The sequence below is a fragment of the Mandrillus leucophaeus genome, unplaced genomic scaffold (assembly GCF_000951045.1).
Source record: "Mandrillus leucophaeus isolate KB7577 unplaced genomic scaffold, Mleu.le_1.0 Scaffold174, whole genome shotgun sequence".
Classification (NCBI taxonomy): Eukaryota; Metazoa; Chordata; class Mammalia; order Primates; family Cercopithecidae; genus Mandrillus; species Mandrillus leucophaeus.
Window position 1 is genome coordinate 4,564,811 of NW_012101743.1, and position 24,355 is coordinate 4,589,165.

The 24,355-nt window shown below is 41.4% G+C and overlaps 1 protein-coding gene across 2 annotated transcripts; it reads right to left on the reverse strand.

The window, feature by feature from the left end:
• Positions 1–1,560: 1,560 nt before the first annotated feature.
• C1GALT1C1 (C1GALT1-specific chaperone 1) lies at positions 1,561–5,976 on the reverse strand. 2 transcript variants are annotated; one of them, XM_011977198.1, is made up of 3 exons: positions 5,758–5,976; positions 3,145–3,313; positions 1,561–3,060 (listed from the first exon to the last, which is right to left on the reverse strand). In XM_011977198.1, the coding sequence occupies exon 3, from the start codon at positions 3,053–3,055 to the stop codon at positions 2,099–2,101; it is 957 nt and encodes a 318-aa protein (XP_011832588.1). In that variant the 5' UTR covers positions 3,056–3,060; positions 3,145–3,313; positions 5,758–5,976; the 3' UTR covers positions 1,561–2,098. The 2 variants fall into 2 exon arrangements, with proteins under 2 accessions (XP_011832588.1, XP_011832587.1); XM_011977197.1 differs by lacking the exon at positions 3,145–3,313 and having other exon boundaries at positions 1,680–3,060.
• Between the last annotated feature and the right edge of the window lie 18,379 nt (positions 5,977–24,355).

Consider the following 24,355-nt stretch of genomic DNA (forward strand, 5'->3'; position numbering starts at 1 on the left):
TGTAATCCCAGCTACTCATGAGGCTAAGGCAGGGAAATAGCTTGAACCCGGGAGGCAGAGGTTGCAGTGAGCCGAGATCGCGCCATTGCACTCCAACCTGGGCAACAAAAGCAAAACTCCGTCTCAAAAACCCAAACAAACAAACAAACAAAAAAACCACTCATGTATAAAGATACAATCAAGAGCATCAATTTAGTTTAAAAGGCAATGTTATCTTAGTACTCATTAGCAAAACAAATAATGTAATGCATTCTGACATGTTTATTATGATACTCTGATATACTAATGTAAGTGAAGATGATAAATGCAATAGAAAAATTTTAAATATACTGGTGTTGGGGGCAAGGTGACACATAAGCTGTGTCACACTCTGAGAGATACTGTTTATTACTATACTCACACGGAACATGATTTGATTGTAGTAACTGCATCTGAGACCACATATTAGGGGGCTTCATAAAGGGGTTTTGTTATTCTTCAAAACTAATAACACTTCATCTTAACCAAAACCCTTAATAAGAAAAATCAGAAATAAAGCAAAGTTTTACACACTACCCTGAGGATCAATAACTTCAAGCCGAAGGCCTTCTTAAGGAAATTTTCTTTCTGGTTTGCTAAAGCTGTGGGAGACCATTACCATCATGAGGCCCGTTACAGGAAATATTGATCTCTAAAATGTCATGCTCTAACACTCTATGGTGACTTACAGCATGTGCTGGCCGGATTATAGAACAAGTCAGCTCTAAGCATTTCACACATTTATCAGTACAGGAGCTATTGCATCTACCACTAGATTAAGTTTCTGAGTAGCCATTGAAGTTTGGGAAAAGGTATGATAACGCAAAGTAGATAGGTTAGGACCTCCACACTGAAAACAGATATGGTACAGCCGTGAATATGGGAAAAATCCCTAAACTTGAACAAGGAAACAAAATCCAGAACAGGATGGGCACAGAGGCTTATGCCTGTAATCTCAGAACTTTGGGAGGCCAAGGTGGGTAGATCACCTGAGGTCAGGAGTTTGAGACCAGCCTGGCCAACATGGCGAAATCCCATCTCTACTAAAAATATAAAAAATTAGCCGGGCGTGGTGGTGGGCACCTGTAATCCCAGCTACTTGGAAGGCTAAGGTAGGAGAACTGCTTGAAACCAGGAGGCAGAGGTTGCAATGAGCCGAGATTGTGCCATTGCACTCCAGTCTGGGCGACAGAGCAAGACTCTGTGTCAAAAAAACAAAACAAAAGAAAATACAGAACAGATTCAACTCAGGTAAGTGAAATTGCCAGATGGCCAAAACAAGTTCTTCAAATTTCCACAGAACTCACTGACCCAGCAGGAGCACATCTTTATCCAAATTGCAGCTGGGAGCTTGATTAACTGAGAAACAACACAATTAAATGACATGGCATTCTTCATAGGCACCAATCCAATGTCAGTATCTGCATGCTGAAGTACAGACAGTTACACTGAAATTGCGTACGCTCTGAGGAATGACACTAAATTAGCTTCCAGGAAAATTACTCAATTTTGTAAGTAATTTTCAGTTTTTTTTCTTAGGGATATTTTTCAACTTTCACTTTAATTTTCTTCAGTTGCTTAGTTGTATATTTTGAGAAGGCAAATCCATTGGCACTTGGGGAGGCTTAGAACATAAATTAGTATTAGAAGTAAAGGGAACACACAGCTAAAAGTTTTACTTTAATCACAAATTCACAACTAGAGATATCATTTGCATATCTTAGAATGCTAAAGACCTGTTAAAATTTTTTTAACCAATCAGCAAAAATATGTGCCACAGATTTCTAATGTTCATAATTTAGAATTTATCACATAAATATAATATTAATATATACTTTATTCGCAAAATTATTATTCTTAAAACACTTCTTTCCAACACATTTACAATGTTCATGTGCTTTAAAGAAAAATACCACCCTCATTTAAAAATGTACTACTAACCTTAATGTGTGGTTATACCAGTGCCACCAAATTAGAAAAGAAAAAGAAACATACAGCTGTATTGGATATGTAGTTACTACTACAAATAATGACAACACATGTCTTATACAATGATCATATTATGCTTTCCTACCACTTCTCAGTCATTATCAGAACCATTTGGAGGTAAGAAAACCAATGCATCATTGAAAATATGCCCAAATGCCCTAAGACGGTATACCCCATACATCATCACATGCATCTGATTTGGAGTCAGTCCATTAAAAGTAACAGCCATATCTGAACAACAGCCTTCTACTACCTGGTTGGGGTGGTAAGTCATTGCCTCTTTAATAGAAAGCCCAACAGATTTGGTATTAAATACATCTTTTCCATCAGCATCTTCTGCATTTTCTGCAAACACTCCAGCATATTTCAGGCAAACTGCTAGCTGTTTATCTTCAGATATCTTCCAAATCATCCCCCCCTGTTCAGGACACTTTTCAGGGATATTGAGAAGGCTGTTAAGTCTTTTCATTGATTCTATACTTAAGACAATTCCTCCTTCCATACCCACATATTCAAGGTCTCCAGATTTTATAGTGTGGCCTAGATAGAAAGGCTGTGATGGATCCTTTTTTAACAAAAAATACTTTAGGTTTTCAATGATAGCAAACGTAGTGGGGCGTGCAAGGAAGAACCAGTTGTATTGGTCTCTATACTTATCAAAGGCATATTTGTAAGCTTTTCTCATCATTAACCACATGTCATTTGTGTCCATATTAATTGACTCAAACACTTTAACATTTTCAGAACTGAAGAACTCTGCTTTGTCACAGTGTTTGGTCCAAGTCTCCTTTACTGCAGCCCAAAGACTCACATCTTTGGGTTTTACAAGGATAATACAGTATACTCGAAAGCTCTTACTGAGCTCCATGCGCTCATCCTCTGAAATTTTCAAGATATCTTCTTTGTTAGGAGCTTGTAGGTGATGATGCTCATGGTGGTGCATTCTATTTCCATGACCAATCCTAATATGTCCTAGCATAGTGATCAAAGCACAGAAAATGCTTCCAAGCATCACACCCTTCAAAAAGGAGCTGCTTTCAGAAAGCATTTTTCCTATAAAGAAGAAAAAGACTCTTAAAATACTTAATAGAAAAGGATTAGTCTATAAATTTGATTTGGTATTCCTTATATACTTACGTTTTGCTCTTAATTTTTTTTTAAAGGTTCCCAAGCTTGAAATCAAGTTAGTTGCATATAGTACAAAAGACTCTCAAAATCTTTAGCTTCCAATGGAATCTGATTACTGCTTGGTATAAACTGGAACTTTGCAACAACTCCTCTATGGAGAATTTGTTTTGCACTTCATCTATGGGGATTTAATAAACCCTTGAAACCAGTGTTACAGAGGTTATCCATCCACCGTTCTCTTTAAAGAATTTCACATCACAAGCTTGCATTATTTAAATACCTCTAAAAATATAATGGATTTTTACACCAAAACCTTGGATTGAATAGATAAAACCACCTATAAATGGCAAATCACCAGTGGTATTGTGCTGACATTTCTCAACATAGTGCTTTCTTTAACCAATGGCTGCTGTCCTTAAGTGTTTTGAGTAAATCTAAACCAAGTTTCTTGAGAATAACATCATATATGTTAATATTTACCCTTTTGTTCCTAAAACTAAATGGTTTCCAATACAGTATCCCAACTACTGATGTAATAGAAGCCTGTAATAAAAAGTTGCATTTTTTGGATGAAAAAGGAATATTGATAGACATATCTGGGGCCTATTAATAAACATTTTTATTTCCTCAAAACGAATTTTCTTCTTCTTTGGGGAAGTAAAAACGGAAAACTTTACACTTTTATTTCAATTAGAAATTAAGAGCTGGATGCAGTGGCTCATGGCTGTTATCTCAGCACTTTGGGAGGCTGAGGTGGGTGGATCCCTTGAGCTCAGGAGTTCGAGACCAGCCTGGGCAACATGGTGAAACCCTCTCTCTACCCAAAATACAAAAAGTTAGCCAGATGTGGTGGTGGGTGCCTGTAATCCCAGTTACTCAGGAAGCTGAGGCACAAGAATCTCTTGAACTTGGGAGGTGGAGGCTGCAGTGAGCTGTGATCTCACCATGGCACTGTAGCCAGGGCATCAGAGTGAGACTCTGTCTCAGAAAAAATAAATAAAGAAATTAAAAGCTGATATTAAATACACTTGTTCAAAAAAATTGTATGTTAACCATTTATTCTAGTAAAGGCTGAATTTTCCAGTCTTCCCTCCATCTTCAGAAAAAAGCGATCTATTGAGCTACTTAGATTTCCCCGTTTTCTCTTATGGTTGAAAGGAGCCTTAGAAAGCTACCCAATGTCAGTCACTTCTCTCATTTTACAGAGAGAAAATGGAAGTCCACAGAGGTTAAGTAACTGATTCAGTCACACAGTCAGACAGTGGTAGAAGTGGATTAGAAACCACATTTCTCGAATCAGTTTAATGTTTTTTTCCATTACAGAATAATTGCCATAGTGCTTCTACCACATTAGAGTTTGATAAATGGGTTACTGAATATCCTTGTTTTCATACAAATGGAAAAAAAGTGGGATCTGTTGACCATAACTGATGTTTTGCACCCAACAGCACCATATTGTTACAAGGAAACCACTCCTATGGTTTTCTTCTAGAGGAAATGGAATTTTGACTTTACCAGAAAGACAAGGTGTGGAATAGTTTGGCAGATGTAATTTCTGAGTGGTGGGTGGCGCAAGAGGCAGGAAGGCTTTCCTCTGTCACTCACAGAACTTGGTCAATAAACACAGTTCTAAGAAGAGAAGTGACAGAAAACAAGCGCTGCATAATATTAGAATTGTCGGCTGTGCACGGTGGCTCACGCCTGTAATCCCAACACTTTGGGAGGCCGAGGCGGGTGGATCACCTGAGGTCAGGAGTTCAAGACCAGCCTGGCTAACATGGTGAGACCCTGTCTCTACTAAAAATACAAAAATTAGCCGGGCATGGTGACATATGACTGTAATCCCAGCTACTCAGGAGGCTGAATCGCTTGAACCCGGGAGATGGAGGTTGCAGTAAGCCAAGATCGCACCACAGCACTCCAGCCTGGGCGACAAGAGCGAGACTCTGTCTCAAAACAAACAAACAAAAAATTTGTCAGGTGCACCCTAAAATTAATTTATATAGGATTTTTGTATTTCATGTCACGCAGTTTTCATTATTTCTGGCCAATACATAATTCACACAGTTTCTTTGCTCAATTATGCTATATGTGTCAGAATTCTTCCTGATGGCGATCCTACTTCTGGCTGCAAAAATAGGGATCAAAACTCAGTAAGTCTACACATTTTAAACACAATAATTTGCAAAAATTATTCTAAGGAGATTTTTTTCCCCATCAGAGAGGCAAAAAATGTAACAGTAGGGATGCATATGATAGGATACTTTGTGCAGAAGGAAATTTAAAACTGCACACGAGCACAAATGAAACTGAAACTACCCCAATGGTTTTTAGAGGAACCTTTTTGGATGAAGGTAGTTGAGGTGAAGTACGGAAAAGGAAGACGAAATAGGGAAGAAAAGTGAGAGGGAGGACATGGTAACCTAGAGATCCCTCTGAAGGACCAAGAGAGCGCCCCCAGGAAGAAGGCTCTCGGTCTCCTGTGCTGACAAGCCTCCCGCTGCACCTGCCCAAGCATCCCGCGTGGAGCATGCTGGGAGAGGGCTGGGGCCCAGGCCTCCCCCAAGAGACGGAGGGGAGTCAGGGTGCGCTCGGGGTGGGGGTCAAGGCCCCGCCACTCACCCGCGTCTAGAACGGCTTAGGGGCAGGAAAGCGCAGCCGCGCACGGGTTTCCTCTCACGTTGGCGCGCCACTCGGTTGCGCTCCTGGCCGGGATGTTCTAGCCGCAGGCGGTGTCCTCTCGTTGGTCTCGCTTAAGGTGGGGAGGGCCAGGAAACGGGCGCCGCGAAGGCGGGGCAAAGGAGCCCGCGACTGGGCGGAGCCGTCCGTTTGCCCGCCCGCTCAGGCGTCGGAAGGGCCGGCGCGCACGGTGCGCGCACATTGCGCGCACACTGCGTGCCCTTTCTCCCCGCCCCCTACCGAGTTCAGAGACGTGCTTTAGGCCTACGTGACCCGTACGCTCCCCTTTACCCAGCGGGACGCCCAGAGAGGAGGCCGTGCGTACGACTCGCTGACACCTCCTACTTCACCTTCCTGGCATGGAAATTGCGAGAGCGAGAGATTCTTGCTCCCAGTGTCGCTTGTTATCAGACCTCTTGATGGTTTCTCTGATGTACCCCTGCGTCCTTGAACCCTCATATTGCCCACTCCCCTAGTACTCCTGGGCTGAGACCAAAACGCAGGCCACTGAAATAGTCGTGCAATTATGGCATCAAGGGTTTCTTATGATTACTGGAATGAGATCTGAAGCCCCACTGCCTGGAATCCAATCCTGTCTTCACCACACCTTTTGATATTCTGGGAAAATTACTTCACCTCGCTGTGCCTCAGTTCCCTCATTTGTAAAGTACAGAAAATGTCACAGTAGTGCCTATTTCATAGAAAATTAGATGAGATAGTGCATATGACTCCGTTAGCAAAATTTCAGGCCTAGAATAAGCGTTTACTAAAAAGTACTGGCTGTTAGTATTCACCCCAGTATTTCTAGTACTTAACCACAGTGCCAGCAGGCAGTGGTCAGTAAATATTAGTGGAATTAATGAATGGTAGAACTACAGCTGAGGAACCAGGCCTAAAAAGGATAAGGAAATTTCAAAAGGCCACACAGCAAGTTAATGGCAGAGGTGTGACTGGAATCCAGGTCTCTCTCTTTTTTTTTTTGGGACGGAGTTTCGCTCTTGTTGCCCGGGTTGGAGTGCAATGGCGCGATCTTGGCTCAGTGCAACCTCTGCCTCCCGGGTTCAAGCGATTCTTCTACCTCAGCCTCCTTAGTAGCTGGGATTACAGGAGCCCGCCACCACGCCCGGCTAATTTTTGTATTATTAGTAGAGACAGGGTTGGCCAGGCTGGTCTTGAATTTCTGACCTCAGGTGATCCACCCGCCTCGGCCTCCCAAAGTGCTGGGATTACAGGCGTAAGCCACTACACCTGGCCCTCAGGTCTTCTAATTAGGAGTGCAGAGCTCTCTTTCCACAAAATATTTGATGTGATGTGTCTTTTTTTTTTTTTTTTTTTGAGACCGAGTTTCTTCGCTCTTTTTGCCCAGGCTGGAGTGCAATGGCGGGATCCCGGTTCACTGCAGCCTCCATCTCCCGGTTTCAAGTGATTCTCCTGCCTCAGCCTCCCGAGTGGCTAGGATTACAGGCATGCGCCACTATGTCCGGTTAATTTTTTTTGTTTTTAGTAGAGACGGGGTTTCGCCATGTTGGCCAGGCTGGTCTCGAACTCCTGACCTCAGGTGTTCCACCTGCCTCGGCTTTCCACAGTGCTGGGATTACAGGTGTGAGCCACCGATCTGTCTTTTAAAATTCATTTTTGGCCAGATGCAGTGGTTCACGCTTATAATCCCAACACTTTGGGAGGCCGAGACGGGTGGATCACCTGAGGTCAGGAAATCGAGACCAGCCTGGCCAACCCCGTCTGTACTAATAATACAAAAATTAGTTGGGCTTGGTGGCACACGCTTGTAATCCCAGCTACTCCGGAGGCTGAGGCAGGAGACTTGTTTGAAACCGGGAGGCGGAGATTGCAGTGAGCTGAGATCGTGCCACTGCACTCCAGCCTGGGTGACAGAATGAGACTCCGTCATAAAAAAAAAAAAAAAAAATTGACACAAGATGCTCTGAAACAGAATAAACCATGGGATTTTCAACATCAAAAGCGCTGTTAATGAGAAATTTTCTAAGAACCCAGTTCTTTGCTTGACAAATAACTTAAATATACTTAGCATTTTAGATAAAGTTAGTGAGATGATTGACTTATGATTTATTTTTTTATTTATTTATTTTTTTTTGAGACAGAGTCTCACTCTGTCACCCAGGCTGGAGTGCAGTGGTGTGATCTTGGCTCACTGAAACCTCCATCTCCCAGGTTCAAGCAATTCTCCTGTCTCAGCCTCCCAAGCAGCTGGGACTACAGGCGCATGCCACCACACCTAGCTAATTTTTGTATTTTTAGTAGAAACAGGGTTTCACCACATTGGTCAGGCTGGTCTAGAACTCTCATCCTCAGGTGATCCACCCGCCTCGGCCTCCCAAAGTGCTGAGATTACAGGCATGAGCCACCACGCCCAGCCGGTAATGGCATTTTTTTAAACAACATTCCATATCTCAGCCCTAATTTAAAAAATATGTGCAATTAGTATCTATTAAAATTAAGATGTTCATACTTTTTGGCCTAGCAAACCCATTCTAGTAATCTCTCCCACAGAAACAGGGGCAAATGCATTATTTTGTTGTTGTTGTTGTTTTGTTTTTGTTTAGAGACAGGGTCTTACTCTGACACCCAGGCTGGAGTGTAGTGGTGTAATCATGGCTCACTACAGCCTCCAATTCCTAGGCAGGTAAACCACATGTCTTGGGGGTTTGGCATGCAAATTATTTTGTCACCCAGGTAATAAGCATAGTTCCCAATAGTCAGTTTTTAAATCTTCTCCTTCTCCCACCCTCCACCCTCAAGTAATCTCTGGTGTCTGTTGTTCCCCTTTTTGTGTCACGTGTTCTCGTTTAACTCTCACTTATAAATGAGAATATGCGGCCAGGTGTGGTGTCTCACGCCTGTAATCCCTGCACTTTGAGAGGTCAAAGCAGGCGGATCACCTGAGGTCAAGAGTTCGAAACCAGCCTGACCAACATGGTGATACCCCGTCTCTACTAAAAATATAAAATTAGCCGGGCGTGGTGGCACATGCCTGTAATCACAGCTACTCAGGAGGCTGAAGCAGGAGAACTGCTTGAACCTGGGAGGCAGAGGTTGCAGTGAGCCAAGATTACACTGTTGCATTCCAGCCTGGGCAACAAGAGCGAAACTCTGTCTCAAATAAATAAATAAATAAATAAATAAAAATAAAAATAAAAAAAGAAAAGGCACGGCACGGTGGCTCACGCCTGTAATCCCAGCACTTTGGGAGGCCAAGACGGGGGTTTGCTTGAGGTCAGGAGTTTGAGACCAACCTGGCCAACATGGTGAAACCCCATCTCTACTGAAAATACAAAAAATTAGCTGGGCATGGTGGCGCACAGCTGCAGTCCCAGCTACTCGGGAGGCTGAGGCAGGAGAATTGCTTGAGCCTGGGAGACAGAGGTTGCAGTAAGCCGAGATCGCACCACTGCACTCCAGCCTGAGTGACACAGCGAGACTCTGTCTCAAAAAATAAAAAAGAGAACATGTGGTATTTTTTATTCTCTGTTCCTATGTTAGTTTGCTTATAAGAATGACTTCACCTCCATCCATGTTGCTGCAAAGGACATAGTCTCATTCTTTTTTATGGCTGTGTAGTATTCCATGGTATATACGTGCCATATTTTTTTCAGCCAGTCTACCATTGATGGGCATTTAGGTTGATACTATGTTTTTGGTGTTGTGAATAGTGCTGCAATAAACATATGCATGCATATGTCTTTATGGTAGAATGAATTATATTCCTTTGGGTATATTCTCAATAATGGGATGGCTACGTCAAATGGTAATTCTGTTTTAAGCGCTTTGTGGAATCACCACACTGCTTTCCACAATTGCTCAACTAATTTACATTTTCACCAGAAGCGTATAAATGTTACCTTTTCTCCACAACCTTACCAGCATCCGTTATTTTTGACTTTTTAATAATAGCCATTCTGACTGGCACAAGATGGTATCCCATTGTGGTTGTGATGTACATTTCTGTAAAGATTAGTGATGAGCATTTTTTCATGTATTTGTTGGTCACACGTATGTCTTCTTTTGAGAAGTGCCTGTTCATGTCTGTATTAGTCTGTTTTCACACTGCTATAAAGATACTACCTGAGACTGGGTAATTTATAAAGGAAAGAGGTTTAATTGACTCACACTCCTTTTATTTATGTATTTATGTATTTATTTATTTAAGACAGTCTCACTCTGTTGCCCAGGCTGCAGTGCAGTGGCATAATCTCGGCTCACTGCAACATCTGCCTGCCAGGTTCAAGCAATTCTCCCACCTCAGCCTCCTGAGTAGCTTGGACTACAGGCACATGCCACCACACCCAGTTAAGTTTTGTATTTTTAGTAGAGACGGGGTTTCACCATGTTGACCCGGATGGTCTCGAACCCCTGACCTCAGGTGATCCACCCACCTTGGCCTCCCAAAGTGCTGGGGTTACAGGCTTGAACCACCGCTCCTGGACTGACTCACAGTTCTGCATGGCTAGAGAAGCCTCAGGAAACAAACAATCATAGTGGAAGGTGAAGGGGAAGCAAGGCATGTCTCCTCATGGTGGCAGGAGAGAGAGAGAGAGAGAGAGGAAGAGTGAGGAAGTGCTACATTTAAAACAATCAGCTCTAGTGAGAACTCCCTCACTATCATGAGAACAGCATGGGGGAAACCATCCTCATGATCCATTCACCTTTCACCAGGTCTCTCCGTGGACATGTGGGGATTACAATTCAAGATGAGATTTGGGTGGAGACACAAAGCCAAACCATATCACTGTCCTTTGCCCACTTTTTAATGGTGTTGGTTTTTGCTTGTACATTCATTTAAGTTCCTTATAGATTCTGGATATTAGACCTTTGTTGGATACATAGTTTGCAAATATTTTCTCCCATTTTGTAGGTTGTCTGTTTACTCTGTTGAGAGTTTCTTTTGCTGTGCAGAAGCTCTTTGGATAATTAGGTCCTATTTGTCAATTTTTGTTTTTGTCGCAATTGCTTTTGGCATCTTTGTCATGAAATCTTTGCCAGGGTCTATGCCATTTAGTATTTTCTAGGTTATCTTTCAGGTTTTCATAGTTTTAGGTTTTACATTTAAGTCTTTAATTCATCTTGAGTTTAATTATTTTTCTTTTTATTTTATTTTATTTTTTTTGAGACGGAGCCTTGCTCTGTCACCCAGGCTGGAGTGCAGTGGTGCAATCTCAGCTCACTGCAACCTCCGCCTCCCAGGGTCAAGCGATTCTCCTGCCTCAGCCTCCTGAGTAGCTGGGATTACAGGCATGTGCCAGCATGCCCGGCTGATTTTTGTATTTTTAGTAGAGACGGGGTTTCACCATGTTGGTCAGGCTGGTCTCAGACTCCTGACATTGTGATCTGCCTGCCTCGGTTTCCCAAAGTGCTGGGATTACATTGAGTTGATTTTTGTGTATGGTGTAATGAAGAGGAACATACTTCAAAATAATAAGAGCCATATATGACAGCCCCACAGCCACCATCATACTGAATGGGCAGAAGCTGAAAGCATTCCCCCTTGAAAACCGGCACAAGACAAGGATGCCGTCTCTCATCGCTCCTATTCAACATAGTATTGGAAGTTCTGGGCAGGACAATCGGGCAAGAGAAAGAAATAAATGACATCCAAATAGGAAGAGAGGAAGTCAAACCGTTCCTGTTTGTGGATGATATGATTCTACATCTAGAAAACCCCATAGTCTCTGCCCAAAAGCTCCTTGATCTGATAACTTCAGCAGTTTCAGGATACAAAATCAATGTACAAAAATCAGTAGTATTCCTATATACCAACAACATCCAATTGAGAGCCAAATCAGGAACACAACCTCATTCACAATAGCCACGAAAGAATGAAATACCTAGGAATACAGCTAACCAGGGAGGTGAAAGAACTCTACAAAGAGAACTACAAAACACTGCTTAAAGACACCAGAGATGACACAAACAAATGGAAAAACATTCCACGCTCACAGATAGGAAGAATCAATATTGTTAAAATGGCCATACTGCCCAAAGAAATTTACAGATTCAATGTCATTCCTAACAAACTACCAATGGCATTCTTCAGATAATTAGAAAAAACAATTTAAAAATTCATATGGAACCAAAAGACAGCCTGAATAGCCAAGGCAACCCTAAGCAAAAGAACAAAGCTAAGGGCACCAAGCTACCTGACTTCAAATGATACTACAGGACTACAGTGACCAAAACAGCATGGTACCGGTACAAAAACAGGCACGTAGACAAACGGAACAGAATAGAGAGCTCAGAAATAAGGCTTCACACCTACAACCATCTGATCTTTGGCAAAGTTAAAACAAAAAAACAAAAAGCAAAAAACAAAACAAACAAACAAACAAAAAACAAGCAATGGGGAAAGGACTCCCTATTCAACAAATGGTGCTGGGATAACTGGCTAGCCATATGCAGAAAATTGAAACTGGATATTCTTATTTGTAATAGCAAAAGTAGGAAATAGCCATTAATAAGGGAATGTTTGAATTTATTATGGTACATCCATATAATAGAATATTAAGCATAAAATAGAGAGCTTATTTCACTAACCTGCACTAAACACTTCCTTAAACACAGTAAGCCACACCTTGTGTGGGAGAGTTGCTTTGAATTTGGTTGCCTTCATGTACACAGCAGGCAAGGCAAGAATGCATTAAAAACTGACAACACTGCATTTTGGGTAAGGCTCTTCTATCAAGCGCATGCATTATTCAGCATGAGAGGTCATTAACTTCCAGTAATTAGTGATTCACTTGCAAGTGAGCACTCAAATCTGCCCAAAGGCCTTTGGGAAATTAAGACAGCTTTCCACAAGAGTTCACTGGAATAAAAAATATTAAAGGACATCTACAGTGAATTTTCTGCATAACATCTTTTTGAAGGGTTAAAAATATTTTCTGTGATTACCTTAATAAAGTATCTATAATATATGTACCTCTTCTGCCCAGAGTTTCTCAACTGTTCATGTTCAATAAACAAACTCTCTTGTCTGAACAAATGTATTATTGTTTCCATTTGTGTGTAGTATAATCTTTAAACGGATCTCATTTGTGTGCTCAGGCATATTCATGCTTGTAATTTCATTTCAAAAAAAATTTTTTTTTATTTGGTGGCCATCTGAGAGTTTTTTTTTTTATTCTTGAGTCAGAGTCTCACTCTGTTGCCCAGGCTGGAGTGCAGTGGCACCATCTCAGCTCACTGCAACCTCTGCCTCCTGGGTTCAAGCGATTCTCGAATCTCAGCCTCCCAAGTAGCTGGGATTACAGGTGCACCACCATGCCTGGCTAATTTTTTTGTATTTTTAGTAGAGACAGGGTTTCACCATGTTGGCCAGGCTGGTCTTGAACTTCTGACCTCAAGTGATCCACCCTCTTTGGCCTCCCAAAGTGCTAGGATTACAGGCGTGAGCCACAGCGCCCAACCAGAGCTTTCTTTTTTAAATTAACAAACCCATTTACCCTCCAGTAAACATATATTAAGTGTTTGCAATACATCCAGCATTGTGTTAAAGATTATTTAAACTTTTTTATTATGGGTAATTTCAAACATATACAAAAGTAGAAAAAAAAACTATAATGAAATCGCTTTTTATGTAGATTTAACATCATCAACTCAAAGCCAGTCTAGTTATACCTGTACCCGTATTTCATTCCTTTCTAGATTATTCAAAAGTGTCTCCTGAATGTTATATAATTTTATATAATTTCATCCATAAACATTTCTCCATGTCTCTATAAGACATAAGGAATTCTTAAGAAAAACCCACAATACCACTAGAACAACTAAAAAATTCCTCAATATAATCAAACATTCAGTCTGTGTTCAAATTACCAATATCACAAATGTGATTTTTTAACAGTCTGAATCAGAATCCAAATAGTCTTCACATTTTGATTGTTTTTGTGTCTCTTAGTTCTCTGTTGTCTATAAGTTTCTTCTCTCTCTTTCTCCCCTTGATATGTATTTATTGAAGAAATCTGGTTGTTTGTCTTTTTTGTTTGTTTTAGAGCCAGGGTTTCACTCTGTCACCCAGTCAGGAGTGCAGTGGTATAAACATAGCTCACTGTAGCTTCAAACTCCTGGGCTCAAGTGATTCTCCTGCCTCAGCCTCCCAAGTAGCTGGGACTACAGGCTTGTGCCACTAAACCCAGATGTTTTTAAAAATTTTTTGTAGAAATGCACTTTGTTGCCCAGAGTGGTCTTGAACTCCTGGCTTGAAGTGATCGTCCTGCCCCGGCATCCCAAAGTGCTGGGATTACAGTCATGAACCACTGCACCCAGCCTTGTTTTCTTGTACCTTTACCTAGTCTAGTGCTGATTGCCTCGTCCTGGTTCCTTTAATATATTTCTCTGTCTTTTGTGTTCCTCATAAACAGGTAGTTGGATCTTAAGTAGGGCTGGGCCTGGTGTGATGGTGGCTCACGCCTGTAATCCCAACACTTTGGGAACCTGAGGTGGGAGGATTGCCTGAGCCCAGGAGATGGAGGCTGCAGTGAGCTAACTTCAGCCTATGATCGCGCCACCGCACTCCATTCTGGCGACAGAGTGAGACCCCGTTTCAAAAAAACAAAAAGAAAAAGAAAAGTAAAGTGTGGTTGCCAGATTTAGCAAAGATAAATGCAGGACTCTTAGTTAAATTTAATTTCAGATAAACAATGAATGGTTTTGTAGTATAAGCATGTCCCAAATATAATGTATGGGACATACTAAATATTGCTTGGGATGTGCTTACACTAATATATATATATATATATATATAAAAAATATGTGAACTATATAACATATAAATAAATAAACTCTCCTCTCTCTCTCTCTCTCTCTATATATATATATATGTTTATTTGAAATTCAATTTTCACTGGGCATCCTGAATTTTATCTGGCAACACTAAGCTTAATCTCAAGGCTATGCTAGATTCAGGATCAATATTTTTTTTGATACAGGGTCTCACTTTGCTGCCCATGCTGGCGTACAGTGGCACAATCATGGCTCACTGCAGCCTCAAATTGCTGGGCTCAAGCAATCCTCCTGCCTCAGCCTTCTGAGTGGCCTTAACTACAAGTATGTGCCAAGACACTCAACTATTTTTTTAGTTTTATTTTTTGTAGAGACGAAGTCTCCCTTGTCTCACTATATTGCCCAGGCTGGTCTCGAACTCCTGGGCTCAAGGGATTCTCCTGCCTCAGCATCCCAGAGTGCTGGGATTACAGGCATGAGCCACCAAACTTGCCCAGGCTTTTTTTTTTTTTTTTTTTTGAGATGGAGTCTTGCTCTGTCTCCCAGGTTGGAGTGCAGTGGCATGATCTTGGCTCACTGCAACCTCCACCTCCCAGGTTCAAGGGATGATTCTCCTGCCTCAGCCTCCTGAGTAGCTGGGATTACAGGTGCCCGCCATCATGCTGGGCTAATTTTTGTATTTCTAGTAGAGATGGGGTTTCACCATGTTGGCCAGGCTGCTCTCGATCTCCTGACCTCGTGGTCCGCCTGCCTCGGCCTCCCAAAGTGCTGGGATTACTGGCGTCAGCCACCGCGCATAGTCATTTTTTAAAAGGCAAAACTGCTTCATAGCGGGTGGTGTGTGTTTCACTCAGGAGATACATAATGTCTGGTTGTCTCTCTTTGTGATGATAGCTGCCTTTGATGCTCAATATCTAAACTGGTAATTCACTAGGGTTGCAATATGGTGATCTAATTTTCCAAGGCATATTTTAAAGAGGAAGCTTAGGGTTGTGATTAAGAGGTCCTGCTCTGAGATGGGAAAGACTTGGTTTTGATATTTGGTCCTACCACTTCCTAGCTGTGTGACCTGGGACAAATCAGTTTGCTTCTCTCAACCGTAGCTTCCTCATCTGTAAAACAATAATAGTACCTATCTCATAAAGTTTTCGTGAGGATTAAATAAGGTAAGGTATGTAGGGGGTTTAAAACAGTGCCTAGCACACGGTAGATGCTCAATAAAAACCAGCTGTATCTCATGAGATTTTTGAAGAATTACGGCCTTTCAGATTCAGAATTTTCCAATATTCAAATCCTCCATTCAACAGTTAAATTACATTTTCACATTGTTTATAAACATAATAATAAAGGTCTACGAATGAACAGTCTCTCATATTTGTCCAGTGCTTTATAGCCAACAAGGGCCTTCTTCACATGCATTCTTACTTGATCCTCATAGCTGCATTTTAACCGGAAAGACTGGTTTTGTTCATTTTTTACATCTGAAGAATCTTGGCCTTAGGGAGGCAATTTGCTACACATAACACATCCAGAAAGTCACACAATAGAGCAGGGAGTAAGTCCTAGCCCAAGGCTCTTTTGATGGAAATCAGGTCTTCCCTCCTGCAAAGATTTCATTTCTTGGTTTCAGTTACAACACCACTGTCTTGTTTTCAACTTTTCTTTTCTTCCTCAATCATTTACTTGTTTGTTTATAGTTTTTTTTGGTAGAGACACTACGTTGTCCAAGCTGGTCTCAAACTCCTGGCCTCAAGCCATCCTCCCACCATGTCCCAAAGTGCTGGAATTAACCGGCGTGAGCCACTGCACCCAATCCAACCTTTCAACTTCTCTTTTCTTTCAAACTATTCCCTCCTCATCCCCATTCTTGGTATCTCTTTCTCTTCTTCCCAAATATAGTCATTCTGAATTTCTCTCCTTAGGTCATTTTTATTGCTATATTCTCCCCCTATGATATCTACTCAATAGCTTCATCTAGTCAAATAGCTTCAACTACTCCCTCTGGGAGGATGATTTCCAAATCTGTATTTCTGGCCTCTATGTCTTCCTTGAGTTTTGGACCTGAAATTTCAATTGCCTGCTTGATATCTCCATATGACTGTTTCAGATAGAATCCAACATTTAATGAATCTGCTTATTTGGATCCTGATTTCAAGCAATCAACTATAAACAAACAAGTAAATGATTGAGAACATTTAAATGCTTAATGGATATTTGACGACATTACAGGCTTAATGTTAATTTTTAGGCGGCCAGGCATGGAGGCTCAAGCCTGTAATCTCAGCATTTTGGGAGGCCATGGCAGGAGGATTGCTTGAGCCTAGGAGTTTGAGGCCAGCCTGGGCAACATGGCAAGACTCTGTCTCTGCAGAAAATTTAAAAAAATTAGCATGCACCTGAGGTCCCAGCTAATCGATAGGCTGAGGCGAGAGGATCATTTGAGCTTAGGAGGTTGGGACTTCAGTGAGCTGTGTTTTTGCCACTGCTCTCCAGCCTGGGCATCAGAGTGAGACCCTGCCTCAAAAAAATTTTTTAGTTGAGATAATTGTATGTAATTGTAATTAGAAATATATAGTGAATCTTAGATTATATCATATGATGTCTGGGATTTACTTCAAAATAATTTAATTCAGAAAACAGTATGGAGGTTCTTCAAAAAATTAAAAGTAGAGTTACTATATGATCTAGCAATCCCACTACTGGGTATTTATCCAAGAAAAATCAAATTAGTATGTTGAGGAGATATTTGACATCCATGTCCATTTCAGCACTATTCATAATAGCCAAGATATGGAACCAATCTAAGTGTCCAACAGTGAATGAATGGGTCAAGTGCAGTATGTATACACAATGGAACACTATTCAGCCACCAAAAAGAAGGTAATTCTGTAATTTGTGACAGTATGGATGAATCTGGAGGATATTATGTTAAGTGAAATAATCCAGGCACAGGAAGACAAATGGATCCCTTAGAAGTAGAGTAGAATAGTGGTTGCCAGTGGCTGGGGGGATTAACAGGAAGAAGGGTTGGGGGGAGTTTGGTCAAAGGATACATATTTGCAGTTAGATAGGAGGAATAAGTTCAAGAGATCTCTGATACAGCAAGGTGACTATAGTTAATAAGGATATATTGTATCCTTGAAAAATGTAAAGATAGTTGATGTTATGTGCTTTCACTGCAAAAAAATGATTAACTATGTGAGATTCTGTAGTTGTTAATTAGCTGAATTTAACCATTCTACAATGTTTATATACTTCAAAAACATCATGTTGTACACGATAAATATAAACAACTTTACATGTAAATTTAAAAAATAAATACATTCGAGGCCAGGCGCTGTGGCTCACTTCTGTAATCTCAGCACTTTGGGAGGCTGAGGCCAGTGGATCACGAGGTCAGGAGTTCGAGACCAGCCTGGCCAGCATGGTGGAACCCTGTCTCTACTAAAAATACAAAAAATTAGCCATGTGTGACTGGGCACAGTGGCTCACCCCTGTAATCCCAGCACTTCGGGAGGCCAAGGCGGGCGAATCACAAGGTCAGGAGATCAAGACCATCCTGGCTAACTTGGTGAAACCCTGTTTCTACTAAAAATACAAAAAATTAGCCGGGCATGGCGGTGTGCACCTGTGGTCCCAGCTACTCGGGAGGCTGAGGCAGGAGAATGGCATGAACCTGGGAGGTGGAGCCTGCAGTGAGCCGAGATCACGCCACTGCACTCCAGCCTGGGCAACAGAGCAAGACTCTGTCTCAAAAAAAAAAAAAAAAAAAAAAATAGCCAGATGTGGTGGCGTGCACTTGTAATCCCAGCAACTCGGGAGGTTGAGGCAGGAGAATCGCTTGAACCCGGAAGGCAGAGGTTGCAGTGAGCCGAGGTTGCACCACTGCACTCCAGCTTGAGTAAAAGAGCCAGACTCCATCTCAAAAAACAAACAAACAAAACCCAAAAAAACATACATTTGAAAAAATAAAAAAAGTTCCAAGTTCAATTCAGGAAGGGGAGGAATAGGTAAGATTGATGAAACAAAATTGACCATGAGGTGATAATTGTTGAGCTAGGTAATGGGTATATAGGGCTTCAATATCTATTCTCTCTATTTTTCTCTCTGTTTGAAAACTTGCATAATAAAGATTTAAAAATATTAAATAGATCCAAAATCAAATTGATCAACCTCACCTACATCCATCTCCTGACAATTGTTTTCCTATTAATGTCCTCTTATCTTCCCAGTTACTTATTGTGAACATGCAAAGTTCTCTTGGTTTTCTCCTTCTCCCTAACCTCTAGGTCCAGTCAGTTGCTGTCAGGTCAATTCTCCCTTCACAGTGAATCTTGCATCCATTTTTTTCTTTTCAAACTGCCACCACTTTATTAAGTCCTTCATCACTTCTTGCCTGAAATAGTGTAATAGCATTCATACATTCCTCCCCATTTCCAGTCCCTCCTTACTTTATGCATATCAAACATCTAGCATAGTGCTTGGTACTTAGTTATTTTATTTTATTTTATTTTTTTGGAATGCAGTGGTACCATCTCAGGTCACTGGAACCTCCACTTCCCGGGCTCAAGCGATTCTCGTGCCTCAGCCTCCCAAGTAGCTGGGACTACAGGCATGCACCACCACACCCGGCTAATTTTTTGTATTTTAGTAGAGATGGGGTTTCACCATGCTGCCCAGGCTGGTCTCGAACTTCCGAGCTCAGGCGATCTGCCCACCTCTGCCTCCCAAAGCGCTGGGATTACAGGTGTGAGCCACCACGCCTGTTCAATACTTAGTTCTTTCTCCTCAACCATGAATTCATCTTTCTCACTAGTGCCTGCTTAACGCTCTGATTGCATCTTCTGTCTTCCCTGGGAGACGTGCGTAGGCACTAGGTATGCTTTCATTTTTATTTTATTTATTTATTTGTTTATTTATTTATTTATTGAGACACAGTCTCAGTCTGTCACCCAGGCTGGAGTGCAATGGCACAATCTTGGCTCAGTGCAACCTCTGCCTCCTGGGTTCAAGCAAGTCTCCTGCCTCAGCCTCCCAAGTAGCTGGGATTACAGGCGTGACCCACCACTCCTGGCTAATTTTTATATTTTTAGTAGAGACAGGGTTTTGTTATCTTGGCCAGGCTGGTCTCGAACTCTTTAGCTCAGATGATCCACTCACCTCAGCCTTCCCTGAGAGAGACTGCCCTTCACTTCCTTTCAGCATTGCTTTTCTCTCTGTCCTTGTTGGATCCTCAGTAGACTTCACTGCTGCCTTCATTCCACCCCAACTGCTATGCTTTGTGGAGGAAACGTGTGTGTTTGAATAAAGACTGACTTCTCAGTTCCAAAGTTAGATGTGAGAGCAGTATTTTTTTCTAGCTCTGGATGAATGGGCCTTTACATTTTGAGAAAATAGTCATACTAAATGTGAGTAAAAGAGAAGCAAGTTTTAAATCTCCCTCTTGTCCCCCCACTCGGTTGGGAAGAAAAGGGAAGATCTTTAGTTCAGAGGGATCAGCTTCTAGATCCAGGCAGGATAGAGTAAATACTAATGTTGAAGAAGGAAATGGGTGGATGTTACTCCAGTAAACTGGGGGCTTCTTGAGGAAATACTTCTTGCCTAGTTCTGGTCAAGTGATGAACAGCAAGAGCTGCCACCAGTGGGTCTCATAGAATCAACATCAGCAGTGTAGATTGCGTGAAGGTGCTGTAGCCCAGGGATGCCTCAGGGAAATGGCTATAGAACCCTTGTCTTTTGAGGTCTGTCTGGTGTAGTTCTGTTTGTTATGGACAGCAGCCAAGCCGTCAGGGATTGGGCTGACCATGCACAAAGAACTGTCCTATCCTTTAAAAAGAAAATGCCATAAGTCAATCACATTCTACCATTTTAAGCATAACACTTGTAACTAAATCAAACTGCTGTATTATAATCAAAATGCATCCTCCTGTTTTATATTTAAGGCCCACAGGCTTCAACTAATTTAGGGGACCATCTGGTAGGAGAGAGAGAAAGTCTCATTACAAAGTGGCATTTGTTTTCAGGCTCAGCTCTCCAAAGGGATTGTCCTGAAGACCCCAATCAATTCCCTGTGTGAGGGTCTAGCGCTCCTGACCCTACCACTTAGGTAGAAAGAACATGACTTTGGAGTCAGATAAGATTCAATTCTTTCCTTCAACTTTCCCAAGCTGGGTGCTTTGAGCCACAGGACTCCTGAGGTTTGAGTTTTCTCAGTTTCCTCATATGTAATATGGGAATTAGATTATACCTGAAGTTGTTTGGAAGATTAGAGGAGACATAGGCTCCCAGAGGGACCCTAGAGCTATTGGCCCCCTTCCCAATATCTGTAACTTAATCCTCCTTCATTGTATGCACTCTGAGTCTTGCTATTCTGGCCTTCTTTGCCTAACATCCACTTTTACATACATAGACACTAGGCATGCTTTTATTTTTCTTTTATTTATTTATTTTTTTGAAATGCAGTCTCACTCTGCCACCCAGGCTGGAGTGCAATGGTGTGATCTCAGCTCACTGCAACCTCTACCTCCTGGGTTCAAGCTATTCTCCGGCCTCAGCCTCTGGAGTAGCTGGGATTACAGGCACGAGCCACCACACCCGGCTAAGTTTTGTATTTTTAGTAGAGATGGGATTTCACTATGTTGGCCAGACTGGCCTCAAACTCCTGAGCTCAGGTGATCCACCTGTCTCAGCCTCCCAAAGTGCTAGGATTACAAGCGTGAGCCACCACGTCCTGCCTAAGCATGCTTTTAAACAGATCTTTGAACTAAAGGGCTAAAAAATAAGTTTTGCTCTAATGCTGTTGTTTGTTCACTTTTCTAGGAAGTAAAGAATTGAAATTGTGATTGCCCTGATATAAACTTGTCAGAAGGCAATTTTGCCTCTTATGTAGTGTGCTGAGCAAATCTATTCTCAAAGTCCTCCTCTCCTATATTTACATAGTTGAAAGGATTAGATTAGTTGATTGGGACAAATCCTGGTTGCAGCTCAGGGGTGGGGAGGAGAGGGAGTGAAGAGTAGGTTGGTTAGAAATGGAAAATATGGGAATAAGGATGCTTTTAGACTCTATCTAGATAACTGTTATGTAGGTTACAGCTTTATTTCAAGTGAGAATGTGAATATGGCTGTTTTCCTAGTTAGAGCCTAATGCTCAAAATTGCCTTGGAACCAAGAAACAAAATTAAACAGTGATGATTAATATTGGCAGAATGTAATTGCTGAAGCTGAGTCATGGATACCTGGAACTTCACTGTGTGATTCTCTATACTTTTATGTGTGTTTGAAAATATCCATAATTAAAAGATTTTTATGTGACAATAGAGGTCAAGAACTGAGGAGTTTGACTGTCGTGTCAGAAAAACTAGTACAGCATATCTGAACCAATATAATTTGTTAGAGGAAATTATGGGGATTTCTATAATGCTTATTTAGTTAACTGGATTTACTTGAAAGATTATATAGCATATGGCAAACAGATAAAACATTCAGTGAATAAAATATAAATTGATCTCAAAAAAGTTTTTTGGTTTTTTTTTTTTTTTTTTTTTTGGCCTGGTGCTGTGGCTCATGCCTGTAATCCCAGCAACTTGGGAGGATGAAGTGGGCAGATCACCTGAGGCCAGGAGTTCAAGAGCAGACTCGCCAACATGGTGAATTCTACCAGAGGTACAAAGAGGAGATGATACCATTCAACTATTCCAAACAATAGAAACATGGTGAAACCCCATCTCTACTAAAAATACAACAAAAATTAGCCATGCATGGTGGCGTGCACCTGTAGTCCCAGCTACTTGGGTTGCTGAGGCAGGAGAATTGCTTGAACCCGGGAGGCAGAAGTTGCAGTGAGCTGAGATCATGCCACTGCACTCCAGCCTGGGCGACAGAGCGAGATTCTGTCTCAAAAAAAAAAAAAAAGTGTGTTTTTGTTTTTGTTTTAATTCAGATGGGATTTGCAGGTCACCAAAAGGCTTCTGACAGGATGTCACAACCACTGGTTCTATTTTTTTTTTTTTTTTTTTTTACGAGACAGTGTCTTGCTCTGTCACTCAGGCTGGAATGCAGTGGCATGATCATGATCATGGCTAACAGCTGCTTCAACTTCCTGGACCCAGAGAATTCTCCTGCCTCAACATCCTGAGTAGTTGGAACTACAGGCACCAGGCGCAAGTGACCATACCTAGCAAATATGTTTTATTTTAGTTTTGTAGCATGGGATCTTACTATGTTGCCCAGGCTGATCTCAAACTCCTGGCGATCTCTCCCACCTTGGCTTCCCAAAGTGTTGGGATTACAGGCATGAGCCACCACTCCCAGCTGTGCATAACATCTGTTTTTAAGGGAATTGAGTCACCATAGGATTGCAACCCGCTTTCCTCTGAGTAGATATTGCCTGAAAAGTAGGAAACAAAGATAAAGATAAAGGAGGTTAAAGGATTGTTTTGACATTTCAAAAGCATGACTCCTTAGGGATAGGATTGGGTGGAGCAATATTTTTTAATAAATATATTTCTGCAAAAGGGCTGAAGGAATGCACAGTGAAATCTCTGAGTTGATTACATTAAACTCTTCTTGAGCCATGAATTACTTTTATTTTTTATAAACCAGGAAGAAGCCGAATATCTGAATAGACCAATAACAAGTTCTGAAATTTAGGCAGTAATTAATAGCCTACCAACCAAAGAAAGTACAGGACCAGACGGATTCACAGTCGAATTCTACCAGAGGTACAAAGAGGAGATGATACCATTCAACTATTCCAAACAATAGAAAAAGAGGGAATCCTCCCTAACTCACTTTACAAGGCAAGCATTATCCTGATACCAAAACCTGGCAGAGACAAAACAGAAAAAAGAAAATTTCAGGCCAATATTCCTGATGAGATCGATGCAAAAACCCTCAATAAAATACTGGCAAACCGAATCCAGCAGCACATTAACAAGCTTTTCCACCAAGATCAAATCAGCTTCATCCCTGGGATGCAAGGCTGGTTCAACATACACAAATCAATAAATGTAATCCATCACATAAACAGAACCAATGACAAAACCACATGATTATCTCAAAAGATGCAGAAATGGCCTTTGACAAAATTTAACACCTCCTTCATGCTGAAAACACTCAATAAACTAGGTATTGATGGAACGTATCTCAAAATAATAAGAGCTATTTATGACAAACCCACAGCCAGTATCATACTGAATGGGCAAAAGCTGGAAGCATTCCCTTTGAAAACCGGCACAAGACAAAGATGCCTTCTCTCACCACTCCTGTTCAACCTAGTATTGGAAGTTCTGCCAGGGAAATCAGGCAAGAGAAAGAAACAAAGGATATTCAAATAGGAAGAGAGGAAATCAAATTGTCTTTGCAGATGACATGATTGTATATTTAGAAAACCCCATTGTCTCAGTCCCAAATCTCCTTAAGCTGATAAGCAACTTCAGCAAAGTCTCAGGACACAAAATCAATGTGCAAAAATAATAAGCATTTCTATACACCAATAACAGACAAACAGAGAACCAAATCATAAGTAAACTCCCATTCACAATTGCTACAGAGAGAATAAAATACCTAGGAATCCAACTTACAAGGGATGTGAAGGACCTCTTCAAGGAGAACAACAGACCACTGCTCAAGGAAGTAAGAGAGGGCAGAAACAAATGGAAAAAATTCCATGCTCATGGATAGGAAGAATCAGTATTGTGAAAATGGCCATACTGCCCAAAGTAATTTATAGATTCAATGCTATTCCCATCAAGCTACCATTGGCTTTCTTCACAGAATTAGAAAAAAA

Excerpts from the sequence above, each read along its gene's own strand:
- C1GALT1C1 (XM_011977198.1), bottom strand. The coding sequence starts at position 3,055 with ATGCTTTCTGAAAGCAGCTCCTTTTTGAAGGGTGTGATGCTTGGAAGC.